Raw genomic sequence first — 25,045 nt, forward strand, 5'->3', positions numbered from 1 at the left:
GCCCCTGAATTAACCATCACGCATTTAGGTATCTTTTTTTGCCATCTTCTGGTAGCACGAGTGTTTAGGAGGTTTTGAAATGTAGGAAAAAAGGGCCGTTATTCTTAAACGTATCGGGCTAACATTACGACTATTTTCCAAGGCCACAGAGAAGATTTACCGGGTTTTCATGCGTGACTTTTCCTGTTCAAGACGCAGAAGTCGTGTTAAACTATCACTAGCATCACAAAACAGTCCGTGAAAGCCAAGGGTCATATTCTTAAACGTATCGGGCTCCCAGTACGACTCTTTCCCAAGCCCACAAAGAATATTAATCGGGTTTTCATGCGTGATTTTTCCCGTTCAAGATGCAGAAGTCGTGTTAAACTATCTCTGGGATCACGAAACAGCCCATGGAGAGCCCAGCAACTTCTACAAGAGGCTTTTCGAACAGGTGAACCGAGGCGCCGAGACGTTGATAAATACGTAGTTAGGTTGTTCGCTTCCTTGCGCAACAAACCGCACGAGGAGAGGCTGTTGGCTGTGTCTTTAATGGCCCACGTGCTCGAACTTTTCGGTTCTTGCACACCACTTTAGATTAGGCTTTGGTAGGAGTTGTGTTAGCTTTTCCTTGGGTAGTTTTATGAGCCTAGTAATAGTTTGACGAGACTTTTGCACCATGGACGTGAAAAAACACTCGTGAGAAGTTGATACCTGGATGGTCTCCATCCCTTTCATGTCCTGATGATGGAACCTTTCCCCCTGCTCGTCGCTCATTGATCCCAGATTCTCAGGAAACCGATCCATATGTGAGAACAAGTAATGCATTTTGATGCTCATGTTGCATCCGAGGTTTCTGAAAGGGCCTTCTTATTGCCAATAAAGTTCTTCACGACAAGAACAAAAGCCTTCCACGCTTCCAGTTCCACTTCGTTCATTGAGTTTTCAAACTCTGGATCTCTGATGAGCTGACGGAGTTGAGGACCGTCAAAGATGCCAGCTTTCAACTTCTCCATGGTCAATCCTGGAAAAGCGTGGCACAAGTAAGTGAAGCAGCCACCATCCTTGTCCAGAGCTTTGGTGAACTGTTTGATCAAGCCGAGCTTGATGTGCAGCGGTGGGAAGAATATCCGGTCTCTGTCCACCAGAGGGTTCTTTATGACGTTCTTTGCTCTGCAAGGCACCAGTTCCTCCCGTACAGGCCAGTCCTTCTTCGTGTAATGCTGAGCTTTGTCCCTACTATCCCACATGCACAGAAAGCACGGGTACTTGGTGAACCCGGACTGTTGTCCCAACAAAATACAAAAAATACCAGTTAGTCAAAATTGGCGCATGTAAACTCTTCAAAATTCGTTTATTGAAATAAGAAAGAATTTTGCCTCATAAATAGAAAATACCCGTACGTGTAGAAAAAAAAACTAAAAAAACATCATGTGGTGATAGATGAAAAAAATGTTGACATGATTGAGAAAAACCTATGCGATTTTTAGATTCAGCACATCAACACTGTCCTAAATCAGCAAAAAAAAAAAAGACGATAAATTTGTTGTTGGCCAGTGTTAACTTTGTCCCCTTCATCTCTCTCTCTCTCTCTCTTTGAACGTTAGTCTGAATAGTTGGTCGATGTTAAGCAAGTGATATCTCAAGATCGACCCCCATGTTGCTGACCTCACTTCAGCAGGAAGCGACACATGTCTCTTTTCATTTCATAAGGACATTTTTTTCTTAAAGCATGAATCTGAAAGTAAAGCAAACTTGTCATATCAATAAGTAAATTTTTATTACTATCAAATTACTATAAAGAATTACAGTACAGTACATTAGTTATGCAATCATTCAGACACACACATTATGATTTTTTGTACTTCCATAGTCAAGTCCACACACACACTAACAGCTCTTCACATCTTCAGGACAAAGCCCGGCCCGCTGCTCACCGCGCCTCCCAGGAAGAACCCGGTGGCTGCCATGTCATCATCGCCGTCAACCTGTGTGTGGAAGAAGAGTGTGGTTGAGAGAGTGAATGGTGGTGGTGGAAAGGAGTATGGGTGAGAGACAGGAGAATGGTAAAGAGGGAAAAGAGAGATGGTAGGAACAGGATAGAGAGGCCAGTAACAAAAGGAGGAAGAGATGGACAAAAGAAAAAAGAATAAGATTTAAATGGAGAGAGAGAGAGAGAGAGAGAGAGAGAGAGAGAGAGAGAGAGAGAGAGAGAGAGAGAGAGAGAGAGAGAGAGAGATCCCTATACAATGGGTTTTAGAGGCTGTGTTGTATAATTTTTCGGGAACGACTTTTTAACAATGATAATAAACTCAAGCATGTTTCAGATGTTTGGCCATTTTTCCATCACTGACTTTATTGAACAAGATGTGGATAATTCACACACTTTTATAAGAGGTACTTGAGGATAAAGCCTGATAGATCAAGCACAATCTGCCAGGTTTATAAGTGCATGAATTATCCACATCTTGCCGATAAGCCATAGGGACAAAAATAGGTCAAGGACTGAAATGTGCTCTGCCAAATCATCATCCTTATCTGACACTGTTAAAAAGGTATTTCCAAAAAAACTACATACATCACAGCCTCTGAAACACACTGTAGGTCTATTTATGTGGCTGGGGGGGCATGTGGCTGTGGGGGTTGTCAACATACTGTGGGGTGACATCCTGTGTGCTGTGGCTGAGAAGAGAAGAGAGAGAGAGAGAGAGAGAGAGAGAGAGAGAGAGAGAGAGAGAGAGAGAGAGAGAGAGAGAGAGAGAGAGAGAGAGAGAGAGAGAGAGAGAGAGACCCATTTCCCTCACCCCCATACCAATCCCCTTCCTTCAACTCCCTCTTCCTTTTCATAGCATAGCATTAGCCAACAAACAATACATCTGCTCCCCATGCAGCAACAGAAGCACTGAGGGTCTGTTGGGCTTGACCTGAAGGGCATAACACTACTAATGGCCAATGGCTGGTATAATTCATTGCTGCACATTTACAAAACAAGAGGAAATTGTTCTGCCATTAATGTAGGCAGGTTTTCTTTGAATACTCATGCAATGTTCTTCAGGTAGCCATGCACTACTACCACTTTCAATTTCTATTCATGCACCCGTCCACCACCACTGTACACTACTACCACTGCCAACTACGACCAAGCAGTGGCATAGTCACTGCTTGGCTTGGCCTGGGGAGGCCGTGGCTCCCCGTGACAAAACTTGTGCCTCAATATTCAATTAAGAGAGAGGATATGCAATGCACTTACAAAACTTGGATGAGTATGGATAGCCACAGCGTCCCACTACAGACAACAAACCCTCCATGGCCCTTACATGCAGCCCCTCGGCCACGCCACGTCTCTTGCCTAACACACCAAACCCTGGATGTTTACTATGAATCTACTGTTAGGATTACAGAACTTTCTTAAATATTAGATTTACAGTTACTTCATAGGATACAATTTTTATGTATTTCTTAGCCGAGTTTTCTTTCAAGTTTTTTGTAACAATCCTTAAAATAATACAAAAATATCCCCATTAGAAGGAAGTTATATAAAGACAATGACCTCCTTGGGGAGAGAGAGAGGGAATGTATGTGTGTGTGCTTGGCCCACCCTGAGCTATCCAGTGACCACAAACAGACCACAGTGACAGTAAACAAGCTGTGTTCTCAAGCTGTTCCCTCAGACACCTGCAGTTGTGGACAAACACGGTGATCCATCCTCCCTCCCCTGTGCTGGTTTACCCCCCACTGTTGTCTCCCTTTACTGCTTCATCCTCCACTCCCATCTCTCCATCACTATACATTTTCCTCCCGTCACTTCATCGCCCTACTCATCTCCCTGTCTCACCGTACATTCTCCCTAACTTCCCTCTTTCCCGTCATCTCCCTTCTACTCTCTCCTCACCTTCACTCCACTTTCCTCCCCCTCAATAACCTCCCATGGCTCTCCCTCTTTTACTTTCCCTTCCTCCTCCTTCACTCTCTTACCCCTCAAATTCATCTCCCATCTTCCTCATCTACTTCCTCTCCTGCCCTCTCTTCCTCTTTTTCCTCCCACTTCCTTTCCCTCCCTCAACCATTCTCCCATGTCCCTTCACCCCCCATTTCACTCTCTCCCTTTCTCTTCTTCACCCTTCTCTCTCCTTTCCTGGTTCACCCTCCACTCCCCTCTGTCTTCCTCTTCCTCCTTCCACTTTTCTCTCCCACTCCCTTCTTTCCCTCCATCAACTTTAATTCCTTTCTACTTCATTTCCTATTCCTTCTTCCACTTCTCTCTTTCCTTCCCTACCCCTCCTTCCACTCTCTCCCTCCCATCTCCTATCACACATAACTCGCAATGATGAAAGGAACAAGTGTCTCAACAATATAAATTAATGTGTAGCAATAAATATGTCCAACTCGCAATGATGAAAGGAGCAAGTGTCTCAACAATATAAATTTACGTGTAGCAATATATATGTTCACGACTGTACACCATGGTTACTGTTGCCATAATTGCAGCCATAAAATATAAGCTGGTGTTTGTGCAAGGCTCGGCTATCACTGTAATGGTTCTGTTGGTGGGTGGCTGAGTGCGAGACTGTGCTGAACTTTCTATCTCCTCTCTCCTCTCCTCTTTTCTTTCTCTGCTAGAATTTATCTTCTTTTCTCCTCTCTACTCTTCTGTGTTTCTCAATCTCTTCTTCTTTTTCTCTTCTCTAAATGTATGAGAGTGAATGTAAAACTGAATGTAAGATAGAGCTAAACTTTCTCTTCTTTTCTCCTTCTCTAAATGTAAGATTGTGCTAAACTTTCTTTTTTCTCTCTCTTCACTTCTCTTTCTCCTCTCCAAATGTATGACAGTGAATGTAAAACTGAATGAAAGATAGAGCTAAACTTACTCTTCTTTTCTCCTCTCTTCTCTAAATGTAAGACTTCTCTCTCTTCACTTCTCTTTCTCCTCTCTAAATGTATGACAGTGAATGTAAAACTGAATGTGAGATAGCTAAACTTTCTCTTCTTTTCTCCTCTCTTCTCTAAATGTAAGACTGTGCTAAACTTTCCCTTCTTTCCTCCTCTCTTCTTCTCTTTCTCTTCTCTCTTCTCCTTTGTCTCTATTCCTGCATCACTGAACACTTACTTTCCTTAATCACCTCCTCCTCCTCCTTACTCCTTCATTTCCCTCCCTTTTCTTCCTTACCCTTTCCTCCCTCCAGCCCTTCACCCAGCCTCTCCTTAACTTGCTTCACCACACAACGCAGCAAAAACTCAGCCACTCCTCTTTATCCTAACTGCCATCCATCCTCCTGTGTCCCTCCATCCTTAAAGCACATTCCACCCTATAATCTTCTTCCACCTTCTCCCTCCACTTTTGTTTAACCATCATCCACCCTTTTCTGTTCCTCCACCTTCATAGTTTACATTCCTTTATAAATGCATCCTCTAAATCCTCTTCCACATCCTCCTTCCCTCTCTAGCTTAGCCACCATCCACCCCTTCCCATCCTCCCATGTCCCTTCCCCCTCACAGCCCTCTACACACCAGGTCCTTGAAATTTTACATGCTCTTTACTTTTCTTCCACATTCTCCTGCCCCTTCTATCTTAACCACCATCCATCCTTCTCCACCCCCAATGCCCCTCCCCCCTCAACGTCCCCCTACTCACCAGGTCCTTGAAGTTCTTGCCACCCGACGGAGGCTTGGGGCTGATTCCGATCTTCTTGGAGCGGGCGTGGGGGTTCTCGGACTTGGCGGGCCAGGTGGGGAACATGGCAGGGTCGATGGGCGCCGGCTGCTCCTTGTGGAAGTAGTCATGACGCAGCGCCTTCTGGCAGGTGATGCGCATCTGGGGGTTGTACGTGAGGAACCTGCCGAGGGAGGGAGAGAGAGAGGGTTAGGTGTGGTGAGGAGAGAATGATATAGGGGGAGAAAAATGGAGGGAATAAGACAGGGGAAAAAAAAAAAAAGAGAGAGAGAGAGAGAGAGAGAGAGAGAGAGAGAGAGAGAGAGAGAGAGGAGGAAAAATTGAACTGTGTGAATGTGTGTGTGTGTGTGTGTGTGTGTGTGTGTGTGTGTGTGTGTGTGAAGAGGTTATGTATGAGTGGTCAGGTGCTAGAGAGTGAAAGTATGAAAGTATGAGGTTTGAGTGTGTATGGGAGTGAGAGAGATTGTGTGTGTTTGTTTGTTTGAGGTAAGAGGAATAGTGTGTGTGTGTGTGTGTGTGTGAAGGGGATAAGAACATGTATTTGAGAACTTCATGAATAAATAAAAACAAATAAGTAACCCTTTGATAAGTCTTTTTCCTAACCTGCATGATTACTGCTACTAAGTTTACCTATGGGGAAGGGGGAATAAGGCTGATAACACACACACACACACACAATATATATATATATATATATATATATATATATATATATATATATATATATATATATAAATATAAATATATATATATAAATAAAAATAAATAAATATATATACAATAAAATCATAAGCTTACTAAGACACAAGCACAACTTTCTATCAACCAAATCACCTATTACTATACACTAACCATAATAACTACTTTAATCTGTGTGTGTGTCAGGGAAGGAGTGAATACCAGAGTTGTGTATTCAAATATGAATACAAATACTTCAAATTCTAATGTATACAAATTTGAATACACTGAAATGGCTTTAATTTGAATACAAATATGAATATTTCTTCAAAGTATTCATGAATACATTCATGAGTCTATCTACAATCTACAACTTTCTACAATCTACAATCTACAACTTTGCCTTGAATTCACATTTGTTGTGAGCTCTCATTATCTCCGTGTCCAGACCATTCTAAATGTGTCCAGGTATTTAGACGCTTTCCCTCACCTGTTGAGAAGGTTGAAGCCCTCATCCGAGAGCCTGGTCTTGAACCTCTCCCGCAGGTGGTTGTAAGGGTAGTCAGCAAACTGGGTCTTCTTGACAAGGGGCAGCTGGTTGTAGCCTGGCCAGATCTTGTCACTCGGAGTCCCCAGGTCCTGCAGAGAGAGGGAAGGGTGAGGGGGGGGGGGTCAGACCAGGAGAGGAGGAGGTTGATATATGTAGCTCTAGTTACCACGAGTGTGGGCAGGGTCATTTTGACCCTTCATGTTCACAGTGGGGACGGGGCATCAAGTCTAGGCCACAGAAGTGGCCTCTGGCACAATGAGCTTTTAGTTCATCAGTGCCTCAGTTGATATGCTGCCCTGACTTCTACTCAGAAGGCCTGGGTTTGATTCCCCGCATGCAGTGGTGTTCATTTCAAGATTTTTCACTGCATTAATGCCGTTTCCCTAATGGATATACTCTCTCTCTCTCTCTCTCTCTCTCTCTCTCTCTCTCTCTCTCTCTCTTCACTAGCCTATCTTTTTCCCTCCCTCCCTCCCTCCTCTCAGTTCTTCTTCCCCACCTTGAATAATTATCGAGTTGAGTTCTCCAGTCCCTCCCCTTTCTTCCTCCTTCTCTCCCTTTTCTTCCTTATTCCCTTCCCTTTCTTCCTCGTTTCCCTACCCTATCTTTTACCCTTCCTCCCATCAATCCTCTTCCCTACCTTAAATATCTTGTTCAGTTGGTCAATCTCAGACTTCCCCGGGAACATTGGCTCCATCCCCAGCAGCTCCCCGAAGATGCAGCCCACGGACCAGACATCGATGTGTGTGGAGTACTGCTTGGCGCCCAGCAGCAGCTCAGGGGCGCGGTACCACAGGGTGACCACGATGGGGGTGTAGTGCTTCAGGGGGGAGCCGTACTCGCGTGCCAGCCCAAAGTCACCAACCTGAGGATATAGAGGGATGGTTGGCGAGGTGTGAGGTTATTCTTCTTGTCATTATTATCATAAGGAACAAATCAAATCAGGTAGAGAGGGAGGAGTGCAGACACTATAAGCCACCTGTCCAGCAGCCCCAAACACCTGAGATGCCAAGAAAGAAAAAAAGGAAAGTGAAAGCAACAATTGGGTAGGCGGTGGCTGAGTGGTAAGCGTGCTGGGCTCACATTCACCACGCCATGGACAACGTAGGTTCGAATCCCCATGCTACCACCTGGGATTTTTCAGTCACCGGCGAGTGGCTTAAGACTACCCACATGCTGTCCTGAAGACCACCCATCAACCCAGACTCTAGAAGAAACTGTCCAAGTGAATGAAGAATGAGTTTCGGGGGGCAGCATGAGCCAAGAATAAATGGCATCACTATAAAAACTGCCTGCACCATGATGGGCTTAGGCCGACCACCAGGCCCCTGAAGAAAGCCTACCGGCGCTATAGGCGAACACGTAAAAAAAAATAAATAAATAAATAAATAAATAAATAAATAAAAAGAGAGACAGAGAGAGAGGACAAGAGAATATAGAAGATTACAGAAATAGAGGGGCAGAGGGGGGTAAACTGCTGCCTTTCCTGGAAGAAGAAGAAGAAGAAGAAAAAAAAGGGTGGAGCATGTGGCCGCCAGTTTTTAATAGGACATTTGCAATTGTTCTTCCCCTCGACTTCAAATACAGTCATCCCTCAAATAGTGCGGTTCCCAATAGTTCGGTTTCAGTTTTATGTGGATTTTCATAGAAGATTTTTTTAGGATTTTTGAATTTCATGATGTGTAGGAAATTTAAAAATCCTAAAATGATCTTCTATGACACTCCGTATAAAACCAAAACCGAATTATTGGAAACCGTACTATTTGACGGACGATTGTAATTCTAAGAAACTATCGTCCTTTCTGGCACCAGTTTCCTCCTTCCCTGTCCTTGCCTTCTTGTTCCTTACCCTTCTCTACTCTTACTAGCTCCTCCTCCTCCTTCCTTCTTTCTCTTCTTCTCACTTATCATCCATATTTTTTCTCCCTTCCTTCATTCTTTCTTCAATCCTACACCCATTCTTCCTCTTTCCCTACCCTACCATTACTAGCTCCCTTCTTTTTGCCTTTCTTTATTTCTCTCTTTACTTTTTGTTTAAGATCCACATGGTCCCTCCCTTCTTCCCTTTTCTTCTTCTAGTTTAATGTCCATGTTATCCCTTCCCTTTCTTCCTCCTTCCCCTTCCTTTTCTTCCTTCTTCCCCTTCCCTTTCTTCCTTCTTCCCCTTATTATTATTATTTTCATTTAACGTTCATATTTTCCCTTTCCTTTCTTCCTCCTTCCCCTTCCCTTTCTTCCTTCTTCCCCTTCCCTTTCTTCCTTCTTCCCCTTTTTCTTATTTAACATTCATATCTACCCTCCTTTCCTACCTTATTTCCCCTCCCTCCCTCACCTTGAGAATGCCGCGATGGGACAGCAGCAGGTTGGAGGTCTTGAGGTCTCGGTGCAGGATCCAGTTGTCGTGGAGGTGGTGCACGGCGTGGAGGAGCTGCTGCATCAGGGTCTTGATCTCCCCAATGGTGAAGATCTGCTTCTTCTGCCGCATCGTCTCCATGAGGCTCTTGAGGTCGTGCTCCACATAGTCCATGACGATGTAGATCTTGTCCATGTTGCTGCCCACCACGATCTCACGCACAGTTACTATGTTCTGGTGCTGGCCCTAAAGGTGTTAGGGAGGGAGAAGGAGAAATGCTGGCTAGAATATATGACGGGGAATGGAAAAAGGATGATAATGGTAATGAAAGTTTGGAAAGTTTCGTTTAGTCGGCACAACATCTGTGGTCATATGCCGGAGAGAGACAGAAGGGGAAGGAATTAAAGGAGACGGGACACAACCCCCGATTAATACCTGGTACCCATTCACTACTGGGTGGACAGGGGCGTAGGGTATCGGAAAAGCCGCTCAAATTTTTCCACTCCGCCCGGGAATCTAACCCGGGCTCTCTAAATGTAATGGATAAAGAGAAACGGTGGAAAACAGGAAGGATATGAAAAAAAGAATGATGTATGAATGATATAAACACGAAAAAGGTTGCTAGAATATGGAAAGGAAGAGGATAAATGATGATAATTAATAATGGTTACGGAATGGTTTTCTAATTATTATTGATGAAACCCAGCCTGTGTCTATGCATTGCTATTTTTCTTTAATATGTTTTTTTCCAGTTATTTTCTTACTATGTTGTTGTTTTTTTTACGGTAAAGGAAGCAACTCAAGGGCAAAAACAAAGACAGAAAGACAAAAAAAGCCTGCCATCTGTTATTTTTTTACGGTAAAGGAAGCAACTCAAGGGCAAAAACAAAGACAGAAAGACAAAAAAAGCCTGCCATCTGTTATTTTTTTACGGTAAAGGAAGCAACTCAAGGGCAAAAACAAAGACAAAGACAAAAAAAAGCCTGCCATCTTTTATTTTTTTATGATAAAGGAAGCAACTCAAGGGCAAAAACAAAGACAAAAAAAGCCTGCCTAGTGCTGCTCCTGTAAAGAAAATAGAAAGAGAGGCGCAATGCTCTTCACACTATCGGAGTCATGACTTTGTTTCCCCCTTTTTTTGGCATCTTTGACCTGCCTCCTATTCTATTAAAAAAAAAAATAATAAATAAATCTAGTCGGGGATATCAATATTTAGGTCCAGACTTATAACACACATACCATTGCCTCCGACCTCACCTTGAGCAGCGTGTTGACCTCCCTGAGTGACGTGATGGGGAAGCCCTCCTTCTCCTTCTCCATCTTGAGCCTCTTCAGCGCCACAATCTGGTTGGTGGCCTTCTCCCGCGCCCTGTACACCACACCGTATGTCCCCTCCTCTATCCTGCATGGGCCAGAGAAAGGTGTGAGGAATGAGAAGAGAGGTAGTATGGTCTGAAGCACATATTTTTAAACATATCAGCACCTCAGTTCACCTGTTTAAAAAGCCTCTCTTAAAAGTTGCTGGGATTTTCATGGTCTGCTAGGGATAGTTTTACCTGGTCTGTTTTGTGATGCCTGTTATAGTTTTACCTGGTCTGTTTTGTGACGCTAGTGATAGTTTTACCTGACTTCTGCACCTTGAACAGAAAAAAGACCCATGAAAATCTGAGTAATCTTCTCCGTGGCCTCAGGAAAAAGTCGTAAAGGAAGTCCAATAAGTTTAAGAATATGGACCTGTGTCTGTGTGTCCATTTGTTTGGTGGGTGGATTCTAATCTATACTAAGAGGTGGGAATGTATGACTAAGGATGGGTGTGAGGGATGGGGAAAGGGCTAATAGGTTCCCTCTTCTATAATGTGTGGGGCAAAGAAAGGTGTGAGATAGGGACAGGGGTAGTAAGGTCTCTGTCTGTCTGCTTGATGAGGCAATGGAGGGTGTTACGAATAGGGAAAGGGCTGATATGTTCCCTCTTCTATAATGTATGGGGCAAAGAAAGGTGTGAGATAGGGACAGGGGTACTAAGGTCTCTGTGTCTGTCTGTTTGATGAGGCAATGGAGGGTGTTACGAATAGGGAAAGGGCTGATATGTTCCCTCTTCTATCCTGTGTAGGGCAAAGAAAGCGTGTTAGGGATGAGGACAGGACAGGTGTGGTAAAGTCCTTCTCTATGTCTGTCTGTCTGTTTGATGAGGCAATGGAGAATGTTAGGGATGGGGAATGAGGTTGTGAAGTCTTTCTTTGTGTCTGTCTGTGTTAGGTGGCTATATTCTAATGGGGGACAGAGCTGGTAAAGTCTGTTCTGCTGTCTGTTTAGAGGCTGTAACACCACACCATACATCCCCTCCTCTATTCTGTGTGGCAAAGAAAGGGTGTTAGGGATAGGGACAGAGGTATTGAAATCTGTCAATCTCTGTCTGTCTGTTTGGGGTCTGTATTCTAATGGGGACAGGGTTAGTAAGGTCTGTTCCTCTGTCTGTTTTGGGGGCTGTAACAGTGAATCGTATGTCCCCTCCTCTATTCTGCATGGGGCAAAGTAAAGGTGTTAGTAAATAGGGACAGGGCTAGTAATGTCTTCTCTGTGCCTGTTTGGGGTCTGTATTCTGATGGGGGACAGGTCTAGTTAAGTCTGTTCCTCTGTCTGTGTCTCTCCTCAGTTTTTTCCTCCCCCTTTTCTCCCCACCTCAACCCTCCAGACACGTCCACTCAAACTTCATTCCTCTCATCCATGAAACTTTCCTCACAACCTTCCTTCTAATGCTTTCCTCCTCCTCCACCTCATTTCCTCCCCCCCTTGCCCCTCCACCCACCTGTTCAGACACTCAAACTCGTCAACGGAGCGGCAGCCCATGATGGCGGGGAAGTAGGAAGGCAGCTGCTCCTTCATCTCCACGGGGGACTCAGGTGATGACTCAGGCAGGTAGTGGGTGTCGTCGTCCTCCTCCCTGTCTGACCGCCGGCCCTCCATGCTGCAAGGATAACCCTGTTAACCCGAGAATGTCGGCAGACCCTTTTCAGGGCTTTCACGAGTCGTGGTTGTGGTACAGAGAACCCTAAAACGGGCTCGCCATAAAACACCTAATTCGAGCTAATTGTAGGCAGTGGTGGCACAGTGCAAACCCACCATGAATGCCCTAGGTCATTGTGGTGGGTGAGTGATCTTGAGGTGGGCTTTTTTGTCATAGGTGGTGCTGAATTAGCTATCCATATAGTAATCACTTGTCAAATTCTCTATAATAGACAACAAGCGACTCTCGGCTAGATGCCATGCGTCACGAGACTTTTTATTTTGTAACAAACACCACCCAGCGAGTCTAGTAGTATATGGTATGTGCCAACTTCTGATTTTGTATGGGATGTAAACTGGATACTAAGCAGGTTTATGCAAGGCACACAGATATGCCACAAATGCTTCTCAACAAATGAGGAATTGGAAAGAAAACTCAAGAAACTTACTGGTGCAAGTGGTGAGAATAGCGACCAGACACTTACTTGGGAGAATCATCGTAATGGCGAGCCCTGCTGGGGGAGAGAGTGCCTGACCTCGCTGACCCTGTGCCACTGCCCGACCTCGACAATTGGTCATCTGTTGAGGAAAAAAGTCAGGTTAAGTAAGTTGGTTTGGTAGGAAGAATGTCACAAAATAGCACCACATGTTTTCCTCCTTTTCAACATTTCTTTCTTCTTTTCATTTTTTTTGAAGCAGATGTATGTATGTGAGTGATAAAGAGGAAGAGTAAGAACAGAAACATAAGAAGTAGGAGGGAAAAGGAAGAGTATAAAAGAAGAGGGGGAAGAGGAGGAGGAAGAGTATAAAAAAGGAGGAAGAGGAGGAGGAAGAGGCTTTAAAGAGGAGTATAAAATAGAGGAAGAAGAAAAAGAGGAGGAGATGGAGGAGGAAGGTTTAGGTATGTTAGAAAAATGCCTCTAAATACCACTTAAGTATGAGTGATAAAGAGTAGGAAGAAGAAGGAAATTAGATGAAAAATTAGAAAGTATGAAAAATGAAGGAAGAAAGAGTTGGAGGTTTTTGGTTCAATAGAAAAATGACTAAATATCACAGTGTCTTCTCTATAACATCCTCTTTCCCCTTACCATTCTCTCTTTATTTTAAGCAAATGTACATGTGTGATAGAGAGGAGAAGGTATTTATATTTGATCTGTCACTCATGGAATGTTAGAAAGTTTTCGTTTAGTCGGGACACAACCCCCGATTAATACCTGGTACCCATTCACTGCTGGGTGGACACGGGCGTAGGGTATCGGAAAAGCCGCCCAAATTTTTCCACTCCGGCCGGGAATCGAACCCGGGCTCTCTCGGTTGTGAGTGTGCTAACCACTGCACCATGAAGCCCCCCGTCACTCATGGAGGACGTTGAATTATGTGTGGCTGCCATTCATACAAGTCTCCATCAACAACACTGTGGCTGACTTGTCTTTTTTTTACCTGTTTTTCAAGGCGTGGTTAGTCGATTTTGTTGGTTTTCTTATATGACTTTTTATGACTGACTTTGTAACATGTCAACTTAACTCTGTGAATATCCAACACTTCTAACTAACTCCCTCCCTAGAAAGTAATTAAATAAACAAACGAGCCACATGACAGTTAATAAATACTAATACGACATTTAAAGAGACAAATAGGGCAGCTGACGAAGGAATGTCATATCAAACATTTGTGTGATTTTCTGATTTCTGTGTCCCTGGAATCGCCCTTCTCTGGATCCTATAAGAGAGGTGTAATGTTAAAGGGATGACCGAACATTTTTAGAGTCCTGAGCATATTGTGTTATAAAGCGACTGCCACTGTTGGTAAATACTAATACCATACATAAAAAATCTGTAGAAAAAACTGTGAAATTTGGGCTTAACCCCTTGACTGCGGATTTCCTACAAGAAGACATCACCAAGCTACAGGAACAGAACAAAAAGTGGCTGATACTATTCAATGAAGAAAAATGTAAAGTCCTACACCTTGGGAGGGGATATCCAGCATACCAATACCACATGGGAAACACTCCACTATCCACCACAGAGGCAGAGAAAGACCTGGGAATATATGTTACCAGGCTACCAGTGAAAGCCAAATCCGTGCCAATCGCAGCGGACGGCTTAATTCAACCTACCTGAGCCCTTCTCCCGCCCTGCTGCTGTCTTCTCTGCCTTGTCCTCCTCCACGTCTGTCTCCGTGCTGCTGCTGCTGTCGGAATCTGCGGCACATGGAGATTTATTAGTAGTGTTTTATCATTATTTATTTTATTATCATTACATAGTGTGCATTTCAAGGGATGTATTAGTATAGACACCATGACACTGATGGGGCTAACTATAAACTATACGATGCTATTAACTGCTGGAGTATAAATAAATGAAAATGGTTAAGTATAAATTTCACTGCTGGGTAAATAAAGCAGTGAATCCATGTATTAGTAAAGACACCACGTCACTAACAGGGCTAACTATAAGTACTACGATGATAATAAACAACAGTGTAAATGATTGAAACACATAAAGATGTCTCTAATCTGTTCAGTTAAGTCCGACCCAAACTGACAACATAAACCTAAGCGTGTTTGCAAGCTGTGTGTTGATTTGCTACTGTTATGGCTTCCAAGTTTTCTTTAACCTCTGTTTGTGTTTATCTCACGCAGCACTTTGTTAATCTGCACTGTGCTTACAAACACGCTCAGGTTTATGTTGTTAGCTTGGGGCAGACTTAAGTGAACAGACTATAGTTGGATAAATGAAGCAACAGGTTTTATGTGAACAAGCATAAATGCAATAATAGAACCAAGAATGGAGTCTCTGTGAATGGGATCAAATTATACACAGCCAGCAAACTTAACTAAGGGTGCAGTTCAACATAAAAGGTGCAGGATCAAACACACACACACACACACACACTCACAGACAGACACACACAAACATTTTTCCTTTCCTAGACAAACAAACATATCCCCTTAACATACACACATATACACAAACACACACAAAAAAAAAAGCCTTAATATTTCAAAATGAGGGATGGGGACAAATGCTTTAATAAAAAACTGCAAACTGTAATTAGAAGACTACTGTATCACTGAGTATTTATTTCTTTTCAAAACATACGAGGGATTGGTTTACTTATCTAGTCTTCTCTCTTCTCATCTTCTCCCACAAAGAAAACTCAATCTCAGTCTTGTTTTTCATGTTTTCCTTTACACAATTCATCCATCTCTTCCTTCTTCCTGTCTCTCTTTCTTCCTTCTTTCGCTCATTATTTGTCTTCCTACATAGTCTTCTTCTCATCTTCTCCCACACAGAAAACTCAATCCCAATCTTGTTTCTTATCTTTCTTAACACAATTCATCAACCTTCCTTTCTTCCTTTTATTCTGTCCTTCCATTCTCATCTCTTCTCTTCCTCTCTTCTCATCGTCACACACAGAGAAAGCCAACACAGGTACGCCAACACAAACACAACATCGACACAAACAACAACAATGAAATCAATAACAACAACAGTTATAATGGACGGGAAGCAAAGGTGAGTTAGTATGTGCAAATAAATAAAAAAATAAAGAAAATAAAGAAATACTAGAGGAACGGGAAAGCAAATAAATGAAAAAAAACGTAAAATCTGGGATATGAATGTCAAGCTTTTCGTCAATGTGTGTACGTGTGTGTATTGCTTAGACACACACACACACACACACACACACACTAAAAAATACTGTGGGGGGAGGAACACTATAAAAAAAAAGTAACGGAGGTAACGGAGGAAAAAACATCAACACGGAGAGAAAACTTTGAGGAAACTTACGATACTGGCTCCTCTGAGGGGGGGTGGGGGAGCGAACCCTCTCTGGTGGAGGGGTGGGAGAGAGAGAGAGAGAAAGATAGAGAGAGAGAGATTCATAAATCGAGATACCAAAAAGTGTATTTATTTGTGTGTGTGTGTGTGTGTGTGTAATATACATGAGAAATAATACCTAGTCACCCAAATAGGAGAATATAGACACACACGCACGCACACACACTCCTTAGACTTCAGACACAAAACCCTTACAAGAAAATATATGAAGAAAAAAATTAAAATCATTTGCACCAGAGAAAAATAGAGTGAGTTTAATATCAATACATACATAGACACAAACACTTATTGCCAAACTTCTTAGGTATAGTAATTAGTTAATTATTATTATTATTATTATTATTATTATTATTATTATTATCATTATTTTTATTGTTCCTTTACTTATTCTGTTTGTTACCGTTTTCCTTCTTTCTCCTCCTCTCCTTCCTCTTCCTCCTCCTCCTGTTTCCTTCCTTCTCGTTTCTCACTTTTTCTCCTCCTCCTCCTCCTCCTGTTTCCTTTCTTTTCTTTTTTCATTTTTTCTTTTCCTCCTCCTCCTCCTGTTTCCTTTCTTCTCTTTTTCTTTTCCTCCTCTTACTCCTCTTCCTCATTCTCCTCCTGCTTCCCTTCCTCCTCTTTTCTTTATTTTTCTCTTCCTCCTCCTAATCCTTCTCTTTTCTTTTCCTCTTCCTCATTTTCCTCCTCCCCTTCCTTCTCTTCCTCCTCCTACTACTCAGTCTATGTTCTCTCCTCCTCCTCTTCTCCCTTGGTTCATCCCTCTCTCCTCCTCTTCTCAACCTCCTCCTCCTCCTTAGTCTTCCTCCTCCTCCTACCAAGTCTATGTTCTCTCCTCTTCTCCCTTGGTTGATCCCTCACTCCTCCTCTTCTCAATCTCCTCCTCCTCTTTAGTCTTCCTCCTCCTCCTCCTCTTCCTCTTACCTGAGTCTGTTTCACTGTCTGATGATCCGCTGTCCCTTGAATCCGAGTGATGGGCGTTTCCCCCTCCTCTCTCCTCCTCCCTCCTTTTCCTCTTCCTCTTCTTCTCGTCCTCCTTCACCTCCACGGCCTCCTCGTATGCCCCCTCCTCCTCCTCCTCCTCTTCCTCCTCGTCAATCTCGTCCTCTTCCTCCTCCTCTTCGTCGCTCACTATTGTCACTTCTTCTGCTTCTTCTGAAAAGGATAAAGAAGATAATAAGGAAGAGTTTGTGTCTTGTTCATATATTCCAAGATCTTCCTTCATAGTTTCCCTTTCTCTCCTTTTCCTCCCCCTCAAGTTTCTATCCTAATTCTCCTCCTCTGCTTCCTCTGGTCTCCCTCTTCCTCAGTCTCCTTTTCTTTCTCTTCCCTTAACCTGGCAGCAGCAGGGATCATGTTTCTTAATGGTCCCTCTAAGCGAGAAAAATGAGAAAAAATCATCCCTCACACAAACCATTTCATAATATATATCAAAGCATTTGTGATCAGATTACGTATCATCTATTTTGGGGGCGTTATTTCATGGCACAAATTTGGCCCGTCGCTGCTACCGGGTTAATCCTTTCCCGTTGAGATCAGTTTCAATAGCACGAGTCAGGTTCTCCAAGTAGCCACTGTTCACCTTCCCCAGGTTTCCCCAGGTACCAGGATCCATATTCTTAAATGCATCGAGCTCCCATTACAACTATAGGCCATATTACAAGACAAACCTGAGAAGTTTTGGGTTCCTACAGAGGTCAGTTTAGGGGTCGTATTATAAGTCCAATCTCAGAAGTTTCGGGTCCCTACAGAGTTCAGGATGAATAACTCTATTGGGACCTGAAACTTCTCGGATTGGACTTGTAGCATGGCCGCTAAACTGACCTTTGTAGGGACCCGAAATTTCTTGGGTTTGCCTTGTAGTACGGCCCTATTTCCCAAGGCCACAGAGAAGATTAACCGGGTTTCCGTGGGTGTTATTCTCATTCAACATGCAGAAGTCACGTAAAACTATCACAGGGGTCACAAAACAGCCCATGAAAGTACCAGCAACTTCTACAAGAGGCTTTTCAAAAACAGGTGAGCTGAGACACAAAGACGTTTAACCCCTTCACTGCGGATTTCCTAACAAGAAGATATCACCAAGCAACAGGAATGGAACAAAAAGTGGCTGCTACAATTCAATTAAGAAAAATGTAAAGTCATGCACCTTGGGAGGGGGTATCCAGCATACCAATACCACATGGGAAACACTCCACTATCCACTACAGAGGCAGAGAAAGACCTGGGAGTATGTTACCAGGCTACCAGTGAAGGGATATCCAGCACACCAATACCACATGGGAAACACTCCACTATCCACTACAGAGGCAGAGAAAGACCTGGGAGTATGTTACCAGGCTGCCAGTGAAGGGATATCCAGCACACCAATACCACATGGGAAACACTCCACTATCCACCACAGAGGCAGAGAAAGACCCGGGACTATATATTGCCAGGCTACTAGTGAAGGCGAAATCTGTACCAATTGCAGTGGACAGGTTATGGACACTGACTCAGGATGCATACCAGGATAAGGGTGCATGTGCTTCCTCTTCTTCATGAGCGGCTGTGGCTGTGGCGGGGGGGAGCGAGTGGAGCCCCTGCTGTGGTGCCTGCTGCTGCTGCTGCTGTGACCCAGGAACTCCCCTGCCAGGCCCCCGCCCCCCCTGTGCCTGACCACCTCGTCCCTGCGCTCCTCCTCCCTCCGCTCCTCTTCCCTCCGCTGCCGACGACTCTCTGCCTCGCGCTGGGACAGTTCCTTCTGCTTGTCTGTGGAGGAGAGGTGGAGGTGAGTGGAGGAATGGAGAGGTGGTGTGGAGGGAAGGAGGGGAGTGAAGAAGAGAGGTGGAGGTAGGGAGGGAGTATTGGTGTGGAGGAGTGGAGGGAGGAAGGGGAATGAAGAAGAGAGGTGGAAGTATGGAGGGAGTGCTGGAGGGGAATGGAGAAGAGGAGAGGTGGAGGAAAAAGTGGAAGTTTGGAGGAAAAATGGAGATGTGAAGGGAAAGATGGAAGTATGGAGAGAAGGATGGAGGTATGGAGGGAAAGGTGGAGGTATGGAGGGAAAGTAGAGGTATGAAGGGAAAAGTGGAGATATGAAGTTAAGCTGACACACACACACACACACACACACACACACACACACACACACACAAAAACAAAAAACAATACTAACAATACACAAAAAAAGAATACAAAGACCAGCAACAAAAAAAGCTCCTCAGTTTGTCAAGCTTAACACATGTGGAAATACTGAAGGAATCAAATCTACTAACATTACAGAAGAGAAAGAGGAGACCTAATATAGAAGATAATAAATAACAAAGAAGAGGTAGACAAATGACCTGATTGTGAAGTTGGACAGAGAACAAACTGAGAAAGACAAGATGCAAGAGTATTGCTGAGGAATACTGAAGCTTTCCACATTGAAGAATAGACAATTGGAATCGATTAAGGGAGGAAGTGATGGCAGGGAAAAGTGCACAGAAAATAAAGGAAAAATTGGACAAATGTAAATATGGAGACAAAACACTACAAAAACAGCTCAGGCCCTGCAAGCTACAACTAAGTAAACACACACACACACACACACACATTTTCTCTCCTCCTACATCCATTCCTCCTTGCATGTTTCCATTCCTCTTCCCTCCTCCAAAACTTTCTCTCTCTTCTCCTTCCCTTCTCTCTCTTTCCCTCCATCCACCCTTTCTCTCATCCCTTCTCTTTCCTCCCTCCCTTTATACATCTCCTCCACCTTCCATTACACACACACACACACACACACACAGTCCACTCACCAGCCACAAGGAACCTCTCCATCCGCCTGTCCCTTTCGGCTCTCTCCCTCGGTGACAGCTGGGACAGGGGCGCCCTCTCCACCCTGTCATCGCGGCGGTGGTGTTGGACGCCATAGCCGGCAGTGGCGTACTCCCCCCCTAGGCCGCCACCGCCACCAACACCCCCGCCCATGTTCCCACGGCCCTGGTGCTCGCGACGGTACTCCAAGTGCTGTTCGTAAGCTTCCCGTTCGTCGATGTAGTACTCCTCGTGTTCTCTCTCCCGCCTTCGCTCCTGTGGGTGTAAAAATAGTTGTTGTAGTAGTAATAGTGGTAGTAGTATAGTTGTTGTTGCTGCAGTGGTAGTAGTAGGGGCTGCAAATGGTGTTCTTTCCTATATTTCAGTTTCTATTACTCTGTTTCTTTCACTATTTGTTTTTTCTTGTCGTTCTTTCACTTCTCCCTTTCTTTTATTTTTTTTTTCTTTCCCTTATTCACCCTCTCCCCTTCTTTGATCTTTCTACCACTCTTTCTCCATTTGTATATCTATCTTTCCCTCACCCAATCTTTTTATTTTATTTTTCTTTCCAGCTTCCTCCTCCTAGTTTTATTTATCATTCTCTCCCTCTCACCCACCATCTCCCTTTCCTTTATCCTTCTAATGGTCCTCCCTTTCTCCCTTCACTTCTCCTTCCTATCCTATCCTATCTCTTTATATTTTCATCTTTATTTTTCTTCACCCTCCTGCTCCTCTTTCTCTCTCTTCTTTCATCCTTCACACTCCTCTTCCTCTACTCACAATCTCCTTCTCCATCATCTTCCTCTTCTCTATCTCCTATATTTTTTATCTCTTCTTCCTTTTTCTTTACCCTTCTGCTATTCCTCCTCCTCCTTCTCTTACCTCCTTGCATGTTTCTCTTCCTTTTTCCATCCTCCCAAACCTTCTCACACTCCTTCCCTTCCTCCTTCCCTGTCCCCCTCCACACAAACACACACACATACACTTCCTCTTCCTCTACTCACCATCTCCCTCTCCATCATCTTCCTCTTCTCTATCTTGGTTCTTGCGTCCATCATCTGCTGTCTTTCGTGTCTTCCTCCTCCTCCTCCACCTCCGCCTCCGCTTCCACCTCCTCCTCCTCCTCCACTTCCACTTCCTCCTCCTCCTGCTCCTCCTCTCTCGTGCCTCTTCTCATGCCTCCGTATCTCCCTCCTCTCTCCCTCTCGCGGTGCTACCTCCTTCCTGTGGGTGGAGAGATGGAGAGTTTAAGGAGGTGGAGAGAGAAAGGAATAAAGGGAAGAAGGGAGGAAGGAAAGGGAAGAAAAGAGAAAGAAAGGAGGAAGAGAAGGAAGGAGGAAAGAGGAACGAGTGGAGGGAATGAAGGAAAGAGAAGGGATAGGTGGAGGGAAGGAAGGAGGAAAGAAAGGATGAAGGGAAGAAGGGAGGAAAGAGGGAAGGGAAAACACGAGGAGAAATGAGTGGAGGAAAGAGGAGTGGAAACAGGAAGGGAGGGACAAAGGGAAGAAGGAAGGAAAAAAGGAAGGATGGATAGGTGGAGAGGAGCGAAGGAACGAGAAGAGGGAGTGGATGAGAGGTGGGTGGGGAGAGGAGAGGAAAGCAAGGAGAAACAAGGGACGGAGAGCCGGACAAACCAAAAACAATACCTGGAAAATATCGTCACCTTCGTAAGCAAACCGTCTGTCATTACTTTCTACTTTACAGGAAATAGGAAAAGAACTGTCATCATTTCATTTGGCTTAATGTTTAGGCGGAAATGAAAAGGCCAATTCTAGAACACTCAAACCCCGAATGATGAAGGCAACTATACAAAAACGGGCGTCACGTGTTAAAAGACTGATGTAAACAAAAACCTGGAAATCACTGAAAAATGACTTAGGCGATTATTTTATGAGGGTGACGATATTTGTTAAGCAAATCACCGTAAAAACTACCAGAAACATTCCTGACAAATATGATGTTAGCACAGAATGAATAATCCTCCTCCCTACACAGAGTCTAGCAGATAAAACAGTGCTGTGACAAAGGGGCAGTTCGACACTTTAACGCAGCATCATTGTAAGCACCCTAACCAAACTGTATTCTCCACAATGGCCAGTTATTTCTCCTCAATGCCAGACACTAATAAAGAGATTTCCGTTGTGGGTTCTGGTATCTACAATAGTTTCTGCTGGCCACCTGAGCCTCCTCCTGCCCCATCCTTCAGTTACCGGTCTTTTTCATCCCACCTGATGAAATATTTTCCTCTTCGTGGTTTCCATTTAAATGAAGAACATATTTGTACCACGAGAATGTCTTAAGCATCAATCCAAAGGAAAATAGCTAAGTGTTTGTGATTTTCGGTACTGACACAAATTAAGAGGGTCGAGGGGGACTAAGCTATTAGTTAGGTATGTTAGATTATGTTATGTTTCATTAGTAAATATATTCAGCACGCAGTGTGGGGCGAGGAAATACGCAGCATGGGTCAGTGTGGAGTGTGGGGCGGCGGAAACACGCGGCGGAGGATGGGACATGGCGGTGGCGCGGGCCGGTGTTGCAAAAACTACCTCCCCACATAAATAAGTCGCTCTGCTCTCCACTACGCATGCTCACTGAGGGAATACACTGCAGGAAAAGCATTAACTTGCCTGGTTTTGTTCTAATTTGTCAACTTGTGATCTTTGTGAGCAGTGAGTGAAATGTGGAAACTGTAAACAAGTTGAGCATCTCCCTCTGCGAGTTATTTTGCGGCTGCAGCTGTAGGCTGTGGCGGGTGTACTACATGCATTGAAAAGTCAAGCATTTTATGATTTGTGACAAAAATAGTTGACAGATTATTTCATAACACACCAAAAACTATCCCCCAAAAAAGTTTCGGCAGAAAGTGTGGGATTAGCGCACTTGTAAAGTTTTACTCATACCCGTCACAATACAGCCCCCAGCATGGCCCCACTGCTAGCCTGGCAGCCTCAGTGCCTTGCAGTCCATTGCCAAGTGTGCTGTGCAGTTATACAGACAATGTGCACACAACATACACAATAATGTATAAATACCCACGTTTATGAGGTTCGTCGGTATTATTTTACGTTTCTACAATTTTTTTTTTCGCCGCTTATAACAGACTTTCGGCATTAATAGACAAAGGTCCCCCTTAATTAGTCCGTTATATCGAGGGTTTGTTTTTTTTTTTTCCTATTTATTGCGTTAGGCATCATCTTCCATCTTGGCCTGATGGCCGGGCCAAGGCTTCTCTTCCAGGGGGCCTGCCTGATGCCGCCAGCCTTCTCGCGCGAAGTAGTAATGGTGGTGGCGTGAGATTGATCAACCCGTCGTCCATCCTTGGCGATGTGGGGTCAATGCGCATCACTTGGCCACCGTACCTGTAGGCCTGACAATAGTACACCCCCTCCCCCATACCCCAAGCACACACCCAGCCCCATACCTGTGCTTGCGGTGCTCCCTGCGGCGCTCCTCGTGGTTGCTGCGGTGTTCTCGGTTGCGGTGGCGGTCCTTGTGGCGTTCCCCCTTGTGGCGGTGACGGTCGCGCTTCTCCCTCTTCTCGCGTTTCTCCCGCCTCTGCACGACTGCTTGCGGCGGCTTGATGTCCAGGCTGTCTCCTTGGTCGCCATCGTAGGAGGACATGCTGTGGAGGGAGGGCAGGGCGGTGAGAAGGATGTGAGGAGGGAGGGTAGAGGAGGGTGTGATTATGGGTGGAGGAGGAGAGAAGAGGATAAAAAACCTTATCATTATTTCATTATATCAAGCCATTTCCCCAATTGTTTTTTTAATAAATTGGGGGTTTGGGACCAGCGCCACAAAAAAAAAAAAAAAAAAAAAAAGAAACGCAAGGCTCATAAATAATTAAAAACTACACTACAACCGTCACTTAACATTGAAGGCCAGTTTGACTCTCTCTCAGCAACAACGCAAACAGTACACCACACACTTCCACCAAGCCCCCAACCCCTCCATCACCCTCACGCTGGCTGGGATGTGTTTGATTAGTCGAAGAAAGGGTTCACAAACTGGCAACGCTATATATTTTCATCTTTCATCATTTTTTTCGCACATCGAGTCAGTATGGGAAGGGGGAAAGAGCAGCAAGAGGGATGTGAGAGGGGGAAGAAACAGGAGGAGGGTGTGATTATCAGTGGTGAAGGGAAGAAGGTATGGGGAGGGAAAGACCAATGGGAGGGATGCAAGGGTGAAGGTGTATCTATTTAACCTGGTAGCAGCGATGGGCCAAATTTGTGGCTTTACCGTGTACCAGGCTACCAGCGACGGGCCAAATTTTTGCCATGGTATAAACCCCCCAAAATAGATGCTCCATAAACTGATCACTAATATATATTATGAAATGGTTTACATGAGTGATGATTTTTACTCATTTTTCTCACTTAGAGGGGCCATTAAGAAACATGATCCCCACAGCTACTGGGTTAAGGAGAGGGGAAGAGACAGCAATGTTTCATAAAGTAGATAATGAGATACTGGCACGGTACTAAAACGAATCTTTACCTTTTACATTAATGTGACATCTGATTTTCTCAATAATCACTAACATATCTGGAGAGTGGGGGGGATAACTGTAAGAGTAGTGATTTCCAATGCAGACAAGTCAGATTCACTCAAAACACTTCAGAAACTACCAACAACAGACAGTGTTAATAAAAACGGTCTACCTTTAGTTCTGGAGAAGGTGTGAACCAGGGAGTGGGTTGGGTGCAATTCTAGAGAATCTCTCACACAGTGAGTTGGAGTACTTCAAGGAGTAGGAGTGAGCCAGGACCAGGCAAACACGAGGCAATGACTAAAATATGAACAAATCACCAGAAACTAATCACACAAACATACGAACACAACACATTACCTGAAATCATCGTCCTCGGGCTCCTGCTGGTCCTCGGCGCCGCGGTGGTGGTGGTGGTGGCGCCGGCCCTCCTCCCTTATTTCCCCGTCCTCCTCGTGGCTGTCCATCTTTATCACGACTCTATCTCCTCCTCTTGCACCCGGGCGTCCACCTGCACATTTAGAGTCAGCCAAGGCGGCGGAAAAAGGAGTTATTTAAGGTTTTATATGCACTGTTTACACTCGCTGCCTCCTCTGTGCTCGGCGCTTCCAGATGTACGATGCAGTCGCCGCCAGTCGGATGCACCTCTGCGGCTCTGCCAGATTGTCGTACCCAGCAGAATGGCCCCCTTCACACGAGC

At 44.5% G+C, this 25,045-nt stretch overlaps 1 protein-coding gene across 2 annotated transcripts; it reads right to left on the reverse strand.

The window, feature by feature from the left end:
- Window positions 1-1,742: 1,742 nt before the first annotated feature.
- Window positions 1,743-24,954, reverse strand: LOC126985880 (cyclin-dependent kinase 11B-like). 2 transcript variants are annotated; one of them, XM_050841372.1, is made up of 16 exons: window positions 24,706-24,954; window positions 23,278-23,478; window positions 20,858-21,077; window positions 19,856-20,129; window positions 18,588-18,830; window positions 17,004-17,234; window positions 16,032-16,073; window positions 14,354-14,437; window positions 12,720-12,813; window positions 12,038-12,196; window positions 10,489-10,633; window positions 9,211-9,477; window positions 7,519-7,743; window positions 6,819-6,967; window positions 5,612-5,813; window positions 1,743-1,967 (listed from the first exon to the last, which is right to left on the reverse strand). In XM_050841372.1, exons 1-16 carry the CDS (start codon window positions 24,810-24,812, stop codon window positions 1,881-1,883), a joined length of 2,730 nt encoding a protein of 909 aa, XP_050697329.1. In that variant the 5' UTR covers window positions 24,813-24,954; the 3' UTR covers window positions 1,743-1,880. The 2 variants fall into 2 exon arrangements, with proteins under 2 accessions (XP_050697329.1, XP_050697330.1); XM_050841373.1 differs by lacking the exon at window positions 16,032-16,073.
- Between the last annotated feature and the right edge of the window lie 91 nt (window positions 24,955-25,045).

The sequence above is a fragment of the Eriocheir sinensis genome, chromosome 60 (genome assembly GCF_024679095.1).
Source record: "Eriocheir sinensis breed Jianghai 21 chromosome 60, ASM2467909v1, whole genome shotgun sequence".
Taxonomy (NCBI): domain Eukaryota; kingdom Metazoa; phylum Arthropoda; class Malacostraca; order Decapoda; family Varunidae; genus Eriocheir; species Eriocheir sinensis.

Excerpts from the sequence above, each read along its gene's own strand:
- LOC126985880 (XM_050841372.1), bottom strand. The coding sequence starts at position 24,812 with ATGGACAGCCACGAGGAGGACGGGGAAATAAGGGAGGAGGGCCGGCGC. Across the intron at positions 20,130-20,857 it reads AGATGATGGAGAGGGAGATG|GAGCGAAGGCGGGAGAGAGA; the intron begins GTGAGTAGAGGA and ends TTACACCCACAG. Across the intron at positions 7,744-9,210 it reads CCCATCGCGGCATTCTCAAG|GTTGGTGACTTTGGGCTGGC; the intron begins GTGAGGGAGGGA and ends CTATATCCTCAG.